This window comes from Panthera pardus, unplaced genomic scaffold (genome assembly GCF_024362965.1).
Source record: "Panthera pardus isolate Hobbes unplaced genomic scaffold, ASM2436296v1 HiC_scaffold_12, whole genome shotgun sequence".
Lineage (NCBI taxonomy): Eukaryota > Metazoa > Chordata > Mammalia > Carnivora > Felidae > Panthera > Panthera pardus.
Genome location: NW_026526677.1, coordinates 47,416,051 through 47,434,778, shown reverse-complemented (window position 1 = coordinate 47,434,778; position 18,728 = coordinate 47,416,051). Strand labels below are relative to the sequence as shown.

General features: G+C 48.2%; 1 protein-coding gene across 3 annotated transcripts in view; it reads right to left on the bottom strand.

Annotated features, from left to right (window-relative positions):
* The window catches only part of GALNT18 (polypeptide N-acetylgalactosaminyltransferase 18), a 353,962-nt gene that overhangs the window by 157,468 nt on the left and 177,766 nt on the right, over nucleotides 1-18,728 (bottom strand). For all 3 annotated transcript variants that reach the window (XM_053899989.1, XM_019456322.2, XM_019456324.2), the window contains exon 3: nucleotides 1,818-1,984. In XM_053899989.1, coding sequence (XP_053755964.1) covers nucleotides 1,818-1,984 — 167 coding nt within the window. The remainder of the gene's footprint in view (nucleotides 1-1,817; nucleotides 1,985-18,728) is intronic.

The window sequence follows — 18,728 nt, the reverse complement described above, 5'->3', positions numbered from 1 at the left end:
TTTTCAGATCTCTCCAGTAAGATGTGTACCCATTTGGGTGTGGGTATGTAGTTCTGTGCAATTTTGTCACATGCAGCTTTGGGTAACTACCACCACAGTCACGATTCTTAACTTTCCCATCAGCATAATACTCCCTAGAGCTCAGGGTTTGAAAGCTTCCATCCTTGAAGAGCCCCACCGCTCCTTCTCCTCCCTCTCCTGGGAAGGCACCATCATCCTCAGAGCCACCCTGGCTTGAAAGTAAGCCATAATTCACTAGCCCTCCTTTGCTTCATCTGCCCATAGCCTATTAGTCAAGAGATCTGGAAGATGCTTCCTTCATAATATCTCTCTGGCCAGTATCTTGCCTTTGATCCTCATACCCACCTCTATAGCACAACAGAGCCTAAGGATACCTCGTGACTGGGGGATGTCCTCACCCTTGAAAGGATGGCTCATTCATCCCTTACCTTCTCACATGTAAGAGGAGAGGGGCCAGCAGGCCTGGGTGTGGCAAGGTAGGGTGCACGGGTGGGCTAGTCAAGCTGTTCGCCACTCGCTTAGGCATCCATTCCATGGACACAGGCCAGATAATAGCAAGTAGCCGTGAGAAGCAGAGGCTGGGCCCCTTCCTGTCTCCTGCATTAACAATCACCTTTAAAACTATGCTGCCTGTTTGCTACCACTCTCTGATGTCTTTTCCTCCCTTTACAACCACGGAACAATTAGAGTCAAGTGATCCGTAAGCACTGCCCTTCAGAAAGCTCTAAAATCCGCTTCACAGAGCTGCTCTACACTTCTTACTACATGGTGATAAAATGAAAAAGAAAATTTGCTTATTGAGATTAAATATATTTCAATTATCTGATATGTTTCAGCTTTAATTGATAACAAAACACAAATTGCCCATCTGAATTTCTCATTATAGCAACGATTCACTGGAAAATTTACTACCTGACACCAGAGAAAGCACTAAAGATAACACAGGCTCAGTGACTCTCTGATCCTGTGCCCTAGCAGTCTAGTATTTAGTATCGTGCATTATCCAAAGCACATCCATATTAATCATCCTGTCAAGAGCACTGGTTTTAAAACCATCTCAGTACCTGGTCTCTAAGTTTGGAAAATGATATGGGGTGGTTGGTATATGTAGGTATCAGAGGCCCCAGAATGTGCCCCAAGGGAAAGAGGTAGCTGGTAGCATGGCTGGAGAAGGGGAGAGAGAAGGGGTAAGGGCTTCAACAAGTGTTTGTGGGCCACCCGAGGCTTTGCGAAGGCCGGATGGAACAGGGAGCAGGGCATCCAGCAAAGAGGACAGAATTTTTACAGCTCTGTTGCTGGTACCATGTTACACGCCCACTACCAGCCCCCACTACCAGACCACTGCAAACCAGCACCACACCCAGCACCATCAACATCTCTGCTATCATCACCACCACTGCTAAGACAACACCAACAATCTTCCAGGAAGAGGCCAAGGGATACCACAAACTGAAATGATGCTTCACAGAAAAGAGTCACTGTGCATGTGGTGGGGGTGGGGGTCAGGGCTCTTTATCCCACACTGCACTAGAATGTTAGAGGAGAGAGTGGACAGCCAATGAGGAAAAGCTTAGGGACCAGGCCCCTTCAAGATGCAGAGAGGGTACACCTATGGAGTGAACCTTCCAGAGCCGGGACCATCAAGAATCTCTCATCTCTGAAGCAACATCTCATTGAAGGAGCAGTCGTAGAGAGCCTTAAAAAATGAGAACCGCCCCCCCAACAGAGGCTCAACCCTCTGCTGAGATGTCAGGCACAGAGCAGGGTGCAGGGCTCAAGGGAGTTTAGGCACTCACCGTTGCTGCTGTTGTCATCCACCAGGATGATCTCCTTGAGCAGGTGTGGAGGTGTGCGTTCAATGGCTGAGTGGATGGAGCGCAGTAGCACTGAGAGTGCTTCGTTGACGAAGATGAACACGATGCTCACCTCTGGCAGGCTATCGGGGAAAGAGAGGTTGCGGCACCTACAAAGAAGAAAAGCCAGGCTCTTAGATCTGTCCGTGACTCAGATGCGGCACCCCAGGTGCTGACCCACCCCATGTCTTGGCTCCAGCTTTGCTGGAGGGCTCAGGAGTCCAGATTCTTCCCAGGGCCTCTTCTTTAATACTTAAGACAAGCCCTAAATATATAACAGACAGGCTCACAACCATTAAAATGGATTTGTACCACAACAGAGTCTGGATTTGTCAATAATCATCCCAGCTGAATAGTTGTGCCGTAAACACCCAGTGTAGTACCTGGAACACAGCAGGTAGTCACCGAGTGTTTGTTAGAAGAATGGCTCAATCTTTCTAAACCCAATAGGATAGAAAATGCGACCAAAGGAAAGTCTTCGTTTTTTCAAAATGGCAGCCAACATCTAGGTAAGAGCAGACCTTAGATGATCTTCTTTGGGAGAAAAAGATGTGCCCTTCCAGTGACTTCTGCCAGAATCCACTCTGTCTCACTGCAGAAGGCATACTGCCTGGGCCTCTCCTACCTCTCATTCATCACCAGGAACCAGACTCCAGACCAGGTTGAAGCTACAGTCAGAGTCTCTACACAAATGAGGGACAGAATGACAGGTCTCGTCTCATTTCACAAAGGAGATCACTAAGGCTCAGAGAGATTGAGTCCCCACCGTGAATCAGCTGCCAAGATAGAATCACACTATGGTCTTCTAACATCTATACCTGGTTTTTCCCTCAGGGAAAGATGGTTGCTGGAGAGACTACCTCTAACTGTCTCATTTCCCCCCCCCCCCCAGTTGTCCTGAAACCCTGAAGTCATTTGGAGGTCTCTTTCCCAAATGACTTGGAGCATAATCTTAAAAGTCTACATGCTATTCCCAGCAGGGAGAGGAACACACAAGTACTGTAAGCATCACCTTTATGGGCAAGAAACCATGGTGGGTGCCCTGCTCGGGCTGAAATGAAACATTATTCCAGAAGGCATGGACTCCTGTCTTCAGGACAGTTGAACAAAAGGGAAGAGCAGCAATTATAGGCCCTGGGCTCAGAGAGGAGGCTGTCTACTCCCATCACCTGCCACTGGAGGCTCCAGGGGTTCAGGGCTGGTGACCATGGTGTATGGCTCCAAAGTGGGAGGTGCAACCAGGTTAGAACATGCAATAATGAGCATAATGGTACAGAGCTTCTGCTTGTTGGCAATTAAAGTGCTGCAGGATAGGAATGGGCCTGTTCTTCCTTAATGAGGAAGGCTGCAGGATAACCAGGGCTGAGCAATTTGGAGAAATCACCGTGGGGCCCCAGACTGCTTAAGAGCAGGAGATTAATAAACTAAAATCACCGTCTCTATGGTTACCAGAAATTTACAGAAACTTCTCCCATTCTATTTCCAGCTCTCCTTCTCTCTCACCAAAGAGAGGTGGGGGAAGGAAAAGAGTTGAGCCTCTTCCCAAATCTGTTTCATACTTACAATTTATTTTATTTTATTTTATTTTATCTTATTTTTTTTTATTTATTTTTTAATTTACATCCAAGTTAGTTAGCATATAGTGCAATAATGATTTCAGGAGTAGATTCCAGCGAGTCATCCCCCATGTATAACACCCAGTGCTCAACCCAAGTGTCTTCCTTGATGCCCTTTAACCCATTTGGTCCCTCCCCCTCCCTCACTCCCCTCCAGCAACCCTCAGTGTGTTCTCTGTATTTAAGAGGCTCTTATGTTTTGTCCCCATCTTTGTGTCCATGTTATTTTCATACTTAAAATGTTAATAAAACCACCAGGTTAACAGACTTGCATCGTAGAAGGCATTCATTCTTGTATTTAATGGGATAAATATTTATTGAGCTTCTTCCATGAAGCAGGTACTATTGTAGGCAATAAGGGCACAGCAGGACAAGGACAAAGTACCTGTCCTCACGGCACTTACACTTCGACAGGGGAAACAGGTCAACATGGAAGCAAACAAATGATATAATTTCATATAAGTACTGAGATGAAAAGTAAAGCAGGGTAAGAGGACAGCGTGATGCCTTGGCAGCTGTTCCAGAAGGAGTTGTCAGAAGAGGGCTCTGGGAGGAGACAGATTTAGTTACACTCTTAAATGGTATGAAAAAGCAAGTCGTGCAAAGGCCTGGTGGGGCTGAGGGAATAGTGCTGTGACTGGAGAAAAGCAACTGGCTCATGGAAGTGCAGTGAAGGGATGAAGGGGGTGGGGAGGTAGAGGGAGGGACTTTAATGAAGGACAAAGACTGGAAGGCCTCCTTAAGCTCATCAAGACCCTTTCCAAAAAAATTTTTTCTTGTTGTGAAAATGATTTTTCGAACAGCCATCAGAAAGTTTGTGGCCAAAAGTCCATTCCTCTAGCTAGTGCTCATTTTTTTTTCAGTGTTTATTTATTTACTTTGAGAGAGAGAGAAGGAGCGTACACGCATGTGTGTGGGGGAGGGGCAGAGAAAGAGGGAGAGAGAGAATCCAAAGCAGGCTCCATACCCAGCACAGAGTCCAACGCGGGGCTCGATCTCACAACCGCGAGATCACCACCAGAGCTGAAACCAAGAGTTGGATGCTCAACCAACTGAGCCACCCAGGCGCCCCTGGCTAGAGCCTATTTATAGCTATCAAGACCAGCAGCTGACCTTTCCGTAGGCATGAAAACTGACAAAAGTATCAAGATACAACCCACTCACTGACTGCATTTAAAAAATAATACAATATATGGCCAAACTGCTGGCACGTGACTTTGTATCATTGTTTTTTTATGAAGTGCAGTGCACAGCTCCCAATAAGGTCGGTACAGTGGTACATGTTGGCTGTCCTTCCCACTAACCCCACCAGCCGTGCAGACTGTGACCCTGTGTCTGGTAGCACTTCTCCAGAGGGTTCCTCAGAGCCCCACTAACCAGAGATCCAGGTGGTTCGTAGGGGTTTTCCTGAGCCGGGGGTTAACAACCCTCTACTCCCTTCCCATCTTCCCTTCCCCATTTACCCCCTCCCAAGGAGACCAAGTTGAATTTCTCCCAGTACCAGCCAGGCCCACTAGACGGTTTGAACCCCCAGGGCTATAGGTCAACTCCTGATGGCCTTTCCGTAAGCAGAATGGAAATGTTTTCTTTTACAAGCTAAATTCTGATCACCATTTCCATGTGAAAGACTCCTTTGAACATAAGGTTTTTCTATGCAGGCCCTTCCGAATGGAACACCTAGTGCAATACATCATAATGGTGGGCGTTTATTGTCTGCCTCCCCAACTATAACCAAGCCCCCCAAGAACCAGGGCTGTATTTTGCTGCTGAGCTATCTTCTACCCTTAAACCAGAGTCTGCCCACACAGTAGGTTTTTGGAATTAAACAGAGCTAACAGGGCTGCTTATTTTATAGAAGGCCGACATTTTATATGCATGCCACTGACCCCGGCGGGTTCCTTTTTTTCTGCAAACCTCCTCCCTGGGTCAGAGAGTCAGGGCCTCTCTCCACCAGCAGGGTCCTTCCTCCCCAGAACTTATGGCCCCAGTTCCTCACATTCTGTCTCCAGCAGTTCTAAGTTTCTTTGTACTGTAATTAAGTGATCCCTCCAGGCCAAACGTCCTGACCTCCTTAAATCCTTCCTTCCTCCTTTTCTCTCTTGGGAGCCGCTCAGGGTCCCTCCAGCAACAGCTGCCTTGCCCTGGCCTCTCTCTCTACACCTGGAGGCAAGCTCCCTTACCCTTCAGTTTATTTGAACCTAACCCCAAATATGGATGTGGCTGAGCAGAGAGCGGGGAAGGGTGGGCAGGATAAGAAAGACAAGGTGAGGGGCACCTGGGTGGCTCAGTCAGTGAAACATCCAGCTTCAGCTCAGGTCATGATCTCACAGTCCGTGAGTTCGAGCCCCACGTCAGGCTCTGTGCTGACAGCTCAGAGCCTGGAGCCTGTTTTCAGATTCTGTGTCTCCCTCTTTCTCTGCCCTTCTCCCACTCCTGCTCTCTGTCTCTGTCTGTCTCTCTCTCTCTCAAAAATAAATAATAAGTGTTAAAAAAATTTAAAAAAAGAAAAGAAAAGAAAGACAAGATGGGCCCGTTTTTAGGGAAAGAGTGTTAGAGGGTGGATGAAGCCACCCAGGCCGAGCTCCGCCCCAAGCTGCCACGTGACCATGGGTGGGCCACTTCACTTCTCTGTATGTCCCATCCTAGAATGAGGGAGGCAGAAGAAATGATCACCTAGGTGTCTTTATAAAATTCGGCATCTTCTACCTCCCATGTGGTGAAAGGAAGACACCTCATTGAGGAAAGAGTTTGCAAACCTCCCCGCCCTCCCATCCAGCACCTGGATTTGGCCACCACTAAATGCCACAAGAAACATCCCCTTACTGCCATCTTGATTACACAAGGTGGCCAAATGTCCCGGTTTGCCCAGGATTTTCCCAGTTTCAGCCCTGAAAGTGCCAAGCAAGGCGGGACAGTAGGTTGCCCGATGAGTAGACGACAGTGTCCCTAACCTTCTTGGGGGCAGGAACAGAGCTTGCTCACTCACGACTGCGCTCCCACTGCCCAGCACAGTGCCTGGCCCGCAGCAGGCACTCAGTCAGCATCCGCCGAATACACTGACGCTACCCTTTCAAAGTGCCCAACACACAGACACCGGCACACAGTCATGGTTCCTATTGTCATCTCGACGCTGAAGCAGAACTCACATTGCTGGAGAAGGAGGCATAAAGAAGGAGGCAGAAGAGTACGCTAGGCAAGAGGTCCACATACCTGCCGGTCACACTCACCATCATCACTGCCGAACACAGGACACAAGCCTGCCTGCCCAGGGCAGCCCAAGGCTTTCAAAAGGAATACACATTCAAGAACTGCTGTGGAAGAGAATTGTTCCAGACCCCAGCCCAGCACTTCTATCCTCCAGGGTCTGGCCCTCACACCCTCTGCCCCCCAGAGCCTGCTCCCCACCTGCTGTGGGTGTCTGCCTCTTCCCCTGCTCACCTCCCCAGAGAAGGACCAGAAGACATGAGAGTCAGAGGAGCCACACAGGCCTAACCGGCCTTTCTCTCCTGATGCTTCTGGAGAAAGCCTGACTGTACAAGACCTGCTCCTTACTCATTTTGAGAAGAGGCATATTCTCTATAAAATTAAGCCATAAAAGTTCCCTTTTTACTTTTATTCTTGTTCAAAGTCGAGCCATTTTCCACTAGAGATAAAAACAAGGCATTTCTGAGAGCGAATACTAGGGCTGTCTAATAAGCCGGAATTGATGGTCATGATAAACTCAACTTTATCGATCACTGCACACAGAAGGCGATGCAGGGTGGGAACAGCTAAGTAAGGGCCTCTCGGCTGAGCTCCCTGAGACTGTTGTGAGCTGCTCATAAGGCACATTTATATCAAGAGCTTCAGTGCCACTGTTGCCTGTGAGAGACAGTGGCCAAGTAAGCAGGGCCAACCTAGGCTCCTGGCAGACGGGCGCTGCCCAGAACAGCAGCCAGAAACCCGTATGTGGCATCAGCGGATTTTCTGCCTACATGTGGCGTCAGTAGATTCTCCCCTCCCTATGACCTCGGCAAACCTACAAGCTCCCAGTCCATCTGGTGATAATTCAAAGAGGCTGCTTGACCGAGGGTGAGAGAGTGGGTAGACTTCTTCCAGAATAAAGGTCAAAGTCAAATGTTTGCTGATGCTGCTGCCAGTGCAAGGGGTAACCAGGTCCACCATGCTAGGGTTCTGGGAGTAGGGAAGGGACCTTCTTGGACCAAGCAGGAGAAGATGACACACCTAGGTACCCAAGGGTCCCCAGCCCCTCTTCCTTCCCAGGATTCTCCCAAGCAGCTCTCCCTGCAGCCATGGTCAGCACACGAGGGTTCAGAGATACCATTAACCACCTAGAACATAAACCTTGAGACACTGCCTTCTTGGCCCTTTGAGGCCGTCAGTATCCTCGCCCCAGCTTCCCCCCTACCACCTGCACCCACAGGAATTGCTTGATCCTCCTCTGGCCTTACTTGGATACACTGTTGGCATCTTCTAGACTTTTCCAGATTAGATAGTCTCCCAGGCTTGCCAGCGTCCAGTCTGCTGGACTTAATGAAACCTAAAGATAGGTCAATGTAGGGATTCTCACTGAGCATGAGGACAGTCAAGACTTTTACTCTCTCTGGCATCTATATCTCCATGACCTCTGTAGCTAAGAGACTGCGTGGAGCTTGCCACCCCCACTGCCCATGGACCCCATGTAGAATATTTGGAAATTATAATAGTAATAATTTCCATTTTCTGAGTGCTCATGATTTGCCATAAACCATGCTAAGAGATGTAGGGATATTTTTACTCTCCCCCTGCCCGCCCCCATTTATTCCTTCTTAAAATCCTATATGGTAAACATATCTATCCCCATTTTATAGATGAGGGAACTAGGGTTAAGACAGTAAGTTATTTTCCAGGGCTTAAACCTGGCCTCATTTGTCTCCAAAGCCTGTACTCATAATCCCTGTTAAACTAGGGTCTGTATCTTCCTTCTCACTCTCACCCAGGGATGCATCTGGCAAAACAATGGTGTTGTGATGACCCAGATACTTGATTGGGGGTGGGGGCACAAAACACAAGTTACTCCAGGCTGCCAGCTCTGATGAAAGATGGAACGGGTGCAGTATGTCTAGTAGGATGATGGGGGCAAATATAAACACTGCTGGGCACCCGAAGCCTAAACTCTTCCTGTTGCATTGTTCCCATTGGGATAAACAATCCCAGTGACTCCTTGTATAAGGGTGTCTGGGTCTTCTGTCCTGTGGCTTCATCACTTGGCTCATAACTGATGGGACCAGAGACCTATTCCTGAGCCCCAAGTAGCTACCAACAGCCTGGCTGTCAGCATACAGGGAAGCCTCACTCAAGACTCTGTGTAGCCAGATCTGGCAATCCTGAAGAAGGACCAGCAACCCTATCAAGCTCTTTCTCATGGGGAGGTTGAACGTGAGATACCCCAAGGAGGCAGGAGGCAGGAGGCAGGAGGCAGGAGGCAGGAGTCTGGGGCAGCGGGAATGATGGAGTTGGAATAGGACACTGTCAGTGAGATGGAGACACAGATGGTCACCACTAGAGACACAGAACTCTAACAATGAGCCAGGAGGATGCAGACTTGAGCTCGTCCATGATGTCTTCAACTATACTGCCCTCTTCCATACCTGAACACATGGCTTCGAATTGTATGATTACGTGACTATGTGTGAACATCAACCCACAAAGAATCCCACCCCTCTGTGGTTGCTGAGTGAGTTCAGTTCCTTGCTCTGAGAGAGCACACAAGACCTAGTAAAGAGAGAACAAGTATGACTCCTGGGCTGGAATTGGATGTCCCATGATTCTCCCAGCATCCTTCGCTTTTCTTGCATGCCACTTATTTGCTATTGCAATGTGTTTTTCTGTGATTGTTTAACAAACAGCAGTGTCTCTGCTAGACTATAAACCATATGAGGTCAGGGCACCTGGATGGCTCACTTGGTTGAATTCCTGACTCTTGATTTTGGCTCAGGTCATGATCCTAAGGTCATGGGATTGAGTACCATGTTGGGCTCTGTGCTGAGTGTGGAGCCTGCTTAAGGTTCCGTCTCTCTCTCTCTTTCTCTCCCACACACACACAGCCCCTCTTCCCTGCTCATGCTCTCTCTCTAAAATTAAGAGAAAATTAAAAAAAAAATTAAACGGCGTAAGTGTAAGACCACACCTGCTTTACTCACCAGTATCCCTACTGCCTCACACAATGGTCAGCACAGAGAAGAAACTATTGAGTGTCTGGCTCAATGAACAAATAAATAAATAAATATTTGAATGATGAAGAGTAGAATTAATTCAGACCCATGAAAGCCCTGTGGGTGGGAATTCTACCATGAGCTGACAGAATAGGAGTCACTGAGTCAAACATTCACTCCCTGACTGTATGAGTCTCCTAACACTAACAGAGTTGCTATAAAAAATCATTGTAAACTTGGGGCCTTAAAACAACACAAACGTGTTCTTTTACAAGGAAGGCACAGAGAGGCTGGTAAGTTGCTGGAGGTCAACCAGTTTGTAAACGAGAGACCTGGCCTTGGAACCCAAGTTTCAAACATCAGTCTATAACCTGAGCAGAAACTTCATCCGTTTGTTATCTAGTTTCTCGCATCCTCCAAAAAGCCAAAGGGGTAAATGGAGGCAGGCAGGGTGGGGATACCCAGAGGCTTCTGGGACCTGGCAAGATACCACATCTGGCCCAGCTGTGGAAGAGACAGCAGACACCTGAGAACTGAGAGCTTTACCAGTCTGCAAGGCAAGAGAAATAGACCCATTTGGTCAGGGTGCAGATTTTGGCACAGAAACACGGACAGGTAAACTACCAAGGAGATGTGATCATCAGGTGTCCAGCTTTAGTCCAGAGGGAGAACTTCTACAAACGTTTTTCAGGTGATTATACAATTTCGAGAAAGGATCTAATATCAAATGTTGATTGTAAGTAGGACAAGAGGGAAAAGAGTCATTTGAAATGTAAACACCTGTAAAGGAAGCAGGAAACCATTTGTTCCTAAAAGCATCTTACTGGAAACCCAGGGAAAATAGACTCCTGGGGGCTACATGGACAGCTGCAGAGAACAAGCAGGCTGGCTCTGGTAGAGAAGACCGAGCGTCTCCATGTGGTGAGTCTGTTGGCAAACAGGTCAGGCCCATGGCAAGGAGAACGTGGGGTAGGGGAAGGTGAGCCCCTTAAGTCAGGAAAAGGAAGATGGGGCATCTCTGCTCTCCAGCAGAGCCTGGCCCTGGGCCTCTGATACCCAGAACTCTGGAGCTGGGGTGAAATCCCTCTATGTGATCTGCCTGGCCCTCCTCTCATCTAGTGCTGGGGCTGATGGCCTGGTCCACGTGGCTCCTCGTCCACACTCCAGGACTCCAGGTAGTTAAAGTCATGGTCATGTCCCCCAAGCCATCTCTTTTACAGATCAAAGACCCAGATGACACAAGGAACAAAAAATTAAATAGCAGCGACTATGGGTCAGGCAGTGTTCTGAGAGCTCTCCATTCAACCTCTGTATTACTATCTCTAGCTTGCATATAGGAAACTCAGGCATAGAGAGGCTGGAGAACTTGCTGGAGGTCAACCAGCTCGTAACAGCACTTTATAATCTAAGCAGAAACTGCATCTGTTTGTCGTGTTACCCACTTCCTCTCTTGGCTTGTTCTCCTCTGAACATCCTCTTCTTTCTCTATATCCCTTAAAATCCAGTTATGCAGTTGTGATCTGAGTGGCAAAACAGACAAAACTATCACCTCCCCTTTTTAAGACAGTATATTTCTATTAATATAGCTCAAGATTATATTATCTTTAAGAATAGCCCACAGGATACTGTTGGCCCATAAGGAGCCTAACACGAAGAATTGGAACTGTTTTCGCCGAGTGCGTTACTAAGAGTATTTTCCCCCCAACTGTGTGTGCTTAACATCTCCAGGGTGCTAGCAGAATCATTAGTAAGGGTGTTCCTTCCTTGTCCTGAGGCAGCCCTCACGGAGGATTTCTGGGTCACCTCCATAGAGCTAAGATCCCAAACTAGAAAAACTCACTGGGGCAGAGGAGGGCCAGGGTGCTGAGGCAGTGTCCTAAAGACACAAGACCCAGGTAAAAATACTGGTTCTGCCGCATACCACCCGTGGGAACTTCAATACGTTTCTTACCTTTGCAAATACTCCGTATTCTCCTAAATAAAACAGAAATAATAGTAATTACCTCCTAGAGATGTAAGGATCAAGTTAAATTAGAACATGCATGTTAAGCAGTTTGCACAGCACCTGGCACCCAGGAAGGGGGCAAGTGGTGCTCTTGGTGAAAATCAGCAGCCCCTGGGTAGCAACTCACACATGGTCTAGCAAATATGATCCCAGCTGCTCCCCCTAGAGCCCTCCCCCTTGTCCCCCAGGACCAGCTACATAATATGGGGGGCCCAGTGAAGAAAGAAAAGCTGGTGGTATTCAGAAGTTATTCAGAATTGTAACACAGTAACGGTAGAGCATTAAACCAAGCACAGAACCTTTCCAGCCTTCTTGGGATCCTGTGCAGAGGCTGCACACACAGGAGTTTCCTAAATGCGAATATTGCTGCTGGAAGAAAGCACTACAGATGTGGTGGCTTAGAACAACACGCATTTATTATCTTATAGTTCTGGAGGTCAGAAGTCTGATGCAGGTCTCACAGGGCTAACATCACAGTGTTGACAGGACTGCGTTCCTTTTTTGAGGCTCACAGCGATAATCTGTTTTCCTGCCTTTTCCAGTATCTAAAGGCTGCCTGCATGCCTTGGCTTATGGCTCTTTTCCATCTTCAAGGGCAGCAACAGCTGGTGGAGTCCTTGTCACGCTGCCATCCCCCTGGCTCTGACTCTTCTGCCTCTCTCTTCCACTTTTGAGTGCCCTGTGATTACACTGGGCCCATCTAGATAAGCCAAGATAATCTCTTTATTTTAAAATCAGCTGAGAACAACCTTAATTCCATCTGCAACCTTAATTCTCCATTGCCACGTGCTATGCTATAGTCAACAGTTCCAGGGATTAGGACATGGGTGTCTTTGGGAGACCATTATTCTGTTTACTCCACACATCCATGAAGCCAGGCCTGCTGGCCCCCAAAGTCCAGAGATCTCAGATGTGTGTCTAGAGACACACATGCTCCATGAGAACCCTACAGCCCTCTGATCCATACATGCAAACCTGTGGCCACACCCCAGTGACAGCAGCAACACCCACAGCCACCTTGCTAACTGCTCCTAGGTGGACTGAGCCCCCTGGTTCCATGCTGCATTCTCTCTCTGCTATAATCCCATCCTGATCCTTTCTACTTGATGTTCATACAGGATCTCTCCAGGTCAGGACTAGGGCTGTGTGTGTGTGTGTGTGTGTGCACCCATGCACCTATCTGTCCCAGTTGTTCCCTCCTGGGGTTGCAGAAAATAGTCTTAATTCCCTTTAATCATCCCCTCGTGCCTTGGCCTCAAGCTTGAGCCCACCAGTCAACCCAAAAGTCAGTCCACACTATTCCTGGGAGGGAGGGACTAAGACCTAGGGGGACATTGGAGAGAAGGGTGACATCATCACTGATAGACTCAGGAGTCTCTGACAATCAACCAGCAAGAGGCCAGAAGCAGTACCTGCCAGAGGCTCTGCCTTGAACTACCTTGGAGGTAGGCCATAGGGTTGCCATGGCAACTTCAAGCCTTGAACCTTTCACCCAGAGCTCCCCCTCTCTTGCCCACATCCACATGCCCACCAGATCAGGTACTCATCCCTTACACTTTCCTGGCTCCTGTTCAGAAATAACAACCACTGCCTGCATAAAAGGATGAGATGTGCCTCTATCGTTTTGGAACTATGGGCTCCCATATGCCACCTGCTTGACCCGCTGTCACTGGGGTGGGGGCCCGCCCTTACTTTCCTGCCCTGAGCTGGCGAGTGGCTCCAACCCCCATGATCCTCCTTCCCCACAATCACAACCCATCTTCTCAGTGGCTCCCCAAAAATGCCACCTCCATCCCCTCCAGCCCTCAGGCAAAGACTTCCCTGAGCTCTTTCTTATACCTTCATTTTCCAAAAAATTGATACTTCATCTACATGCAGCAAAATTCACAGATCTTAAGTGAACTTGATGAGTTTTGACAAATGCATATTCTTATGTAGTCCACACCCCAATAAGACTTGTTTTTTCCCTTCTCTCTTTTTGCCCCTCATAGGTTATTTTAGGGCTTATAGACAAAGAGGAGGAGGGTGAGCACTGGGGGGCAGGAGCATACAGAGAAAGCCAGAGGAACGTTTGGAGCTTGCCTCTGGGGATGTGAGGGATGGGGCAAAGTCCAGCCTGGGTGGGATGCAGCCTTTCTTCCCTTCAATCCTGAGGCCTGGGTGTCTCTCCAACCCAGAAAGCAAGAAGGCATAGCCCTGCCCAGATCCGGCAAAGGACCCTCACGGGGTGAGGTCTAGGAGGACCACCAGAGGAGGATGCCAAGGCCCTGTCTCTCCTGGGTCTTCTTACCTGGATGGCCAAGGGCCTACTCTGCTCTTGTTACAACAATGAAGACAGAATGAATGGTATTTCGATTTCCCTCAAAGCCAACTGTCCTGGAGCCCAGAGGAAAATCGTCCTTCCTCTGCCCAGATGAGACTAACAAAACTGCCACACTTCCGGTTCCCATTCCCTTCCTTTTCCAGGGGAGGGCCGTCACAGATCCTAAAGGGAAGCTCCTTGCAGATGCTTCTCTGGGTCCTGCCTCCCTGCTACACAGAAGAACAGGGCTTCCGTGGGCCATCAAGTCCAGCCCCTGACTTACTACAAACGTGTAGGAATGACTCCTCTTCAGGGAGGCCAGGAGATGGTCAGCAACCTTTCTGATCACCTGTCCTGCTCTCCTACCACCTTCCATCTGGATTCCCACTACAGTGTTAGCTCCTTGAGGTTTCTGTCTGATGCTTTACTGGGTACCTGGCACACACTTGGAGCTCAAAAAACGTTTGTTGGATGAATACATTAATAAAGCCTAGCAACACGCTGACTGGACTTTGTTCCTTCTGCTGTGTATAAGGCACTGAGTATAGTATGGTCCTTTTAGCCAGATGGAAAAATGGGTCAGATTACCTCTTGCAGCACTAAGAAAGGAGACAAAATAAGGGACCAGCCAGAGATGATGGAAGAGTGGGTGGGGCAGGATTCGGAATACCCACTTTCTGGTCCAGGAGTGAAGCCAAGCATAACGTCAGGGTTAGGACTTAGAAGAGCAAACCCAAGAGGAAGGACAAAGAGCAGAGTGTGAAATCCAAGCACACCTCCAGGGGCAGAAGTCCCCACGGGCAAACAGGAGGAGGGGACAAAGGCACTGAGAATGAAGCAACACCCACCTGGCCTGATTCTTCTGGAGACTGTCCCTAGCATGGTGCTTCCTCTCAGATGCTGCCGCTGCCCCACCCACCCTACCTCCAATCCCAACATTACCTGTAACAACGGCATCGTTCTCTACCTTGATGATAGATTGTATGCTCACCAAAACAGATTTTCCAACACTTAGAGAAGACTTTCCTGACTCAGACGAACTGATCAGCCCAGTGCTACATACTTTAAAGCAGTCCTCACTCCCAAGAGAATGTCACAGGTTGACACCTCAAGGTGGTAAGTCTGGTGGCAGTTACAAACACAAACCCTGGGTTCGGTCCCCAGCCCTAACACTAGTGACCATGAGCAGATTTTATCTCTTCATGCCTCAGTTTCCTCTTCGGTAAAATGGAAACTAATAATAATACTGTCAAATAATAAGAAATATATATATTGGTCTCTACCCCTGGTTTCTGCTAATATTTGGTCTTTGAGCTCAGTTCCTGACATGGAGATCCTAAACACTTTGTCATTTCCTGACTGAAAGTAGTATCTGACAGAGCTCCTAAATCCCTTGGAGTTTCCTGGGTGATAAGAGCATCTTTTTTTTTTTTTTAATGTAATTTATTGTCAAATTGGCTAACATACAGTCTGTAAAGTGTGCTCTTGGTTTTTGGGGTACATTCCCGTGGTTCATCACTTACATACAACACCCAGTGCTTATCCCAACAAGTGCCCTCCTCAATGCCCATCACCCATTTTCCCCTCATCCCCACCCTCCCCCCCATCCACCCTCAGTTTGTTCCCTGTATTTAAGAGTCTCTTACGGTTTGTCAATAGGAGCATCTTTTGATCTAATGAGGTGACTCTTGATGGGCCCCGAATGAGAGCTGGTCACCAGAAAGACCAAACCATAATTAGAAGTTTGAAACTTTCAGTCTAACCTCCCCACACAATCCTCTGAAGAGAGAAGATGTGCTGGAAAATGAGTTAATAATCGATCATGCCTGCATGATGAAGCCTCATAAAGTATGGGTTTCAGAGAGCTTCCAGGCTGGTGAACATATCCACATTCCAGGAGGATGATGCACCCCAAGCCCACAGGTACAGAAGCTCCTGTGCCGGGGACCCTCCCAGGCCCCACTCTATATACCTCCTCATCAGACAGTTCATCCATATCCTGTATTATATGCTTTACAATCAACCATTACATGTAAGTACTTCCCTGAGTTCTGTGTAATTGCAGGCAAGTTCCTGAATTCAAGGATGGGTCATGGGAACCTCACTTTATAGCCAGTCATTCAGAGGCACAGGTGATAACCTGACACTTGTGATTGGCCTCTGAAGTGAGGGCAGCGTCATGGGACTGAGCCCATAACCTGTAGGACTGACTACCGGAGGTAGATAGTGCCAGAACGGGATGGAATTGTAGGGCCTCCAGCTGGTGTCACAGAATCAGCTGGTGTGGAAAAACCCGACACATCTGGTGTCAGAAGTATCGTGAGCAGGAGAGCAAAGAACACCGTGTGCTTCCTGGACAAGTACCTACTCCAGAAGGTTACTGCGAGGAGTCAAACAGTTAACATAAATAAAAGTGCCAGACGCATCCCTGCAAACATGGCTCAAGCTATATAAATGTTTGCCAATGTAATTTGAAATAGGATGATAGTAAAGACAGTGAAACAAATGTTTCCAAATGGAGTTAAACAGGATAAGCTAAGCGATGACCTTGTTACAAGGCAGGAATGGTTTTAGGGAAGTTAACAGACAAAGAGGGGCACTTTTATCTAAGCACACCCTTGTTTTGAGTGGTCCCCCAACAGCTCTTGGGTCTTTGACGTGTGTCTGGCACGGGCTCTGATTGAGCCCCTCCAAGTAGACGCATAAAGAGGAACTGCATTCTTAAAGCCACTGCAGAGAGGACTGCTGGGGGCGCACTCAGAAGGCTCAGCGCTACCTTTTATCAGGGATTCCATTTTTCCTCTATAAAGAGTCACCGTGCCCAACAGGGGAGGTGTGGAAACTCCATAAACTGTAGCTTTGTGCAGAGGGAAGGTCTTTCTGTTGGGACTATTGCTTCTTTCCAATGGCTCAGAATTCTGCCCACCTGGAGTCCTTCAAAGATCCTTTCTCAGCAAAGTCCGGAAATCCAGGCTGGACTGGCCCCCAAAACGTGCCTCTTCCAGAGCATGCTTGCAAGGGATGGCCATGTGACCTCTGTCCATCCCCCCCCACCCCCCACCAACTTCCTGTTTCTTTCCCATGGAAATAGGAAGGAACAGCAACAGGGCACCTCTCTCAATGAAGGGTTAGGGGTTCCGGCATCGGTTGGCTCTTAACAAGACAGCTGTGGGCTACCATCAAAGACCAGGATTAGGCATCTGGATACACAGTTTCGGTTCAACTACTTATCCAACTGTGTGACCTCAGACATAACACTCATTACACTTTCTGTTCCTCAGTTTCCTCAACCCTGAATGGGAAGAATATGCCAGTTCTTTCCCTACCTCCATCCACTTCAGGTTGGCATGGTCCAACAGGGAAGGGCATTCTCAACAAGTCGAGCCCTATGTAAATACCGTTAATTGTTATGGTCATGTGGCAGTCTGTAAGATCTACCCTTTCCTTCCTTAGCTTCCTTCTGATTTCCTTTTTAACGTGGAACAAACGTGCATTGAGCTAGGCCTGAGTTTTGCATCAGAGCTGGCTGCAAAAAGTCTGCAGCTCCTGTGCTGCCAAGATCAAGGCCAAGGCCCCTGCAGAAGTCCTGGGGCCCCGACTCCTCTTGAGGACTCTTTTTCCAGAGCGTCTAGGTTCTGCCCACATCAGACCTACTTCTCCGCAGCCCCAGGCACGGTGCCTGCAGCACTCCCAGAGGGCTGAGACCTTGTGGCACAGAGATAAAATCACCTTCAGGATATTCCCAGAATCCAACCCCATCCCAACACCTGCCCACTGCCATCATGGTCCAAGCCACCATCGCGTCTCACCTGGCTATGCAGAAGCATCCTAACTGGACTCCCTGCTTTCTCCCTGGCCCTTTCAGTCTGTTCTGAGCACAGCAGCCACAGGGGCCTTTAAAAATGACAATCAGAGCATATTACTAGTCTGCTCAAGCCCTTGGATCCCCATCTCACAGAGTGAAAGGTACACCCCTTGCAGCAGCCTGCAAAGCCCTTCCCTGGCAATTCTCAGCCTGGGCTGTATACTGGAATCACATGAAAATTCTAAGCAATACAGATAGAGTGTCACTTCTGGAAACTCTTTAACTGGTCTAGGGTGTGGCCCTGGCATCAAGATTATTTATTTATTTAGTTAGTTAGTTAGTTAGTTAGTTAGTTAGTTAGTTATTTTAACGTTTACTTATTATTGAGAGTCAGAGAGAGAGACAGAGCATGAGCATGGGAGGGATAGAGAGAGGGGGAGACACAGATTCCGAAGCAGGCTCCAGGCTCTGAGCTGTCGGCACAGAGCCCGATGCAGGGCTCAAACTCACAAACTACAAGATCATGACCTGAGCCGAAGTCAGATGCTTAACCAAAACTGAGCCACCCAGGTGCCCCATCAAGATTATTTAAAGCTCCCTATGAGTTGAATGTGTAGCCAAGTTTGAGAACCACTAACCTACTTGATCTGCTTCCTGTTGCCCCTCTGCCCTCATCTCCAACTACTGCCTTCATGCTTGCTCTGGTCCAGCCACATGGGCCTCTTTTTTCTTTTTCAAACATGCCAAGCACACTTCTCCTACCTCAGGACCTTTGCACTTGCTCTACCTAGAAAGTTTTTGCCCAGGTATCTGCATGGCTTGCTTCCTCATCTCTTCTGGATGTTTGCTCACATGTCACCTTGTTAGTGAAGTCTTTCTCTCCACCTCACTAAAAACTCAACACCTCCTTCTATTCCAGGAAATCTCTATCT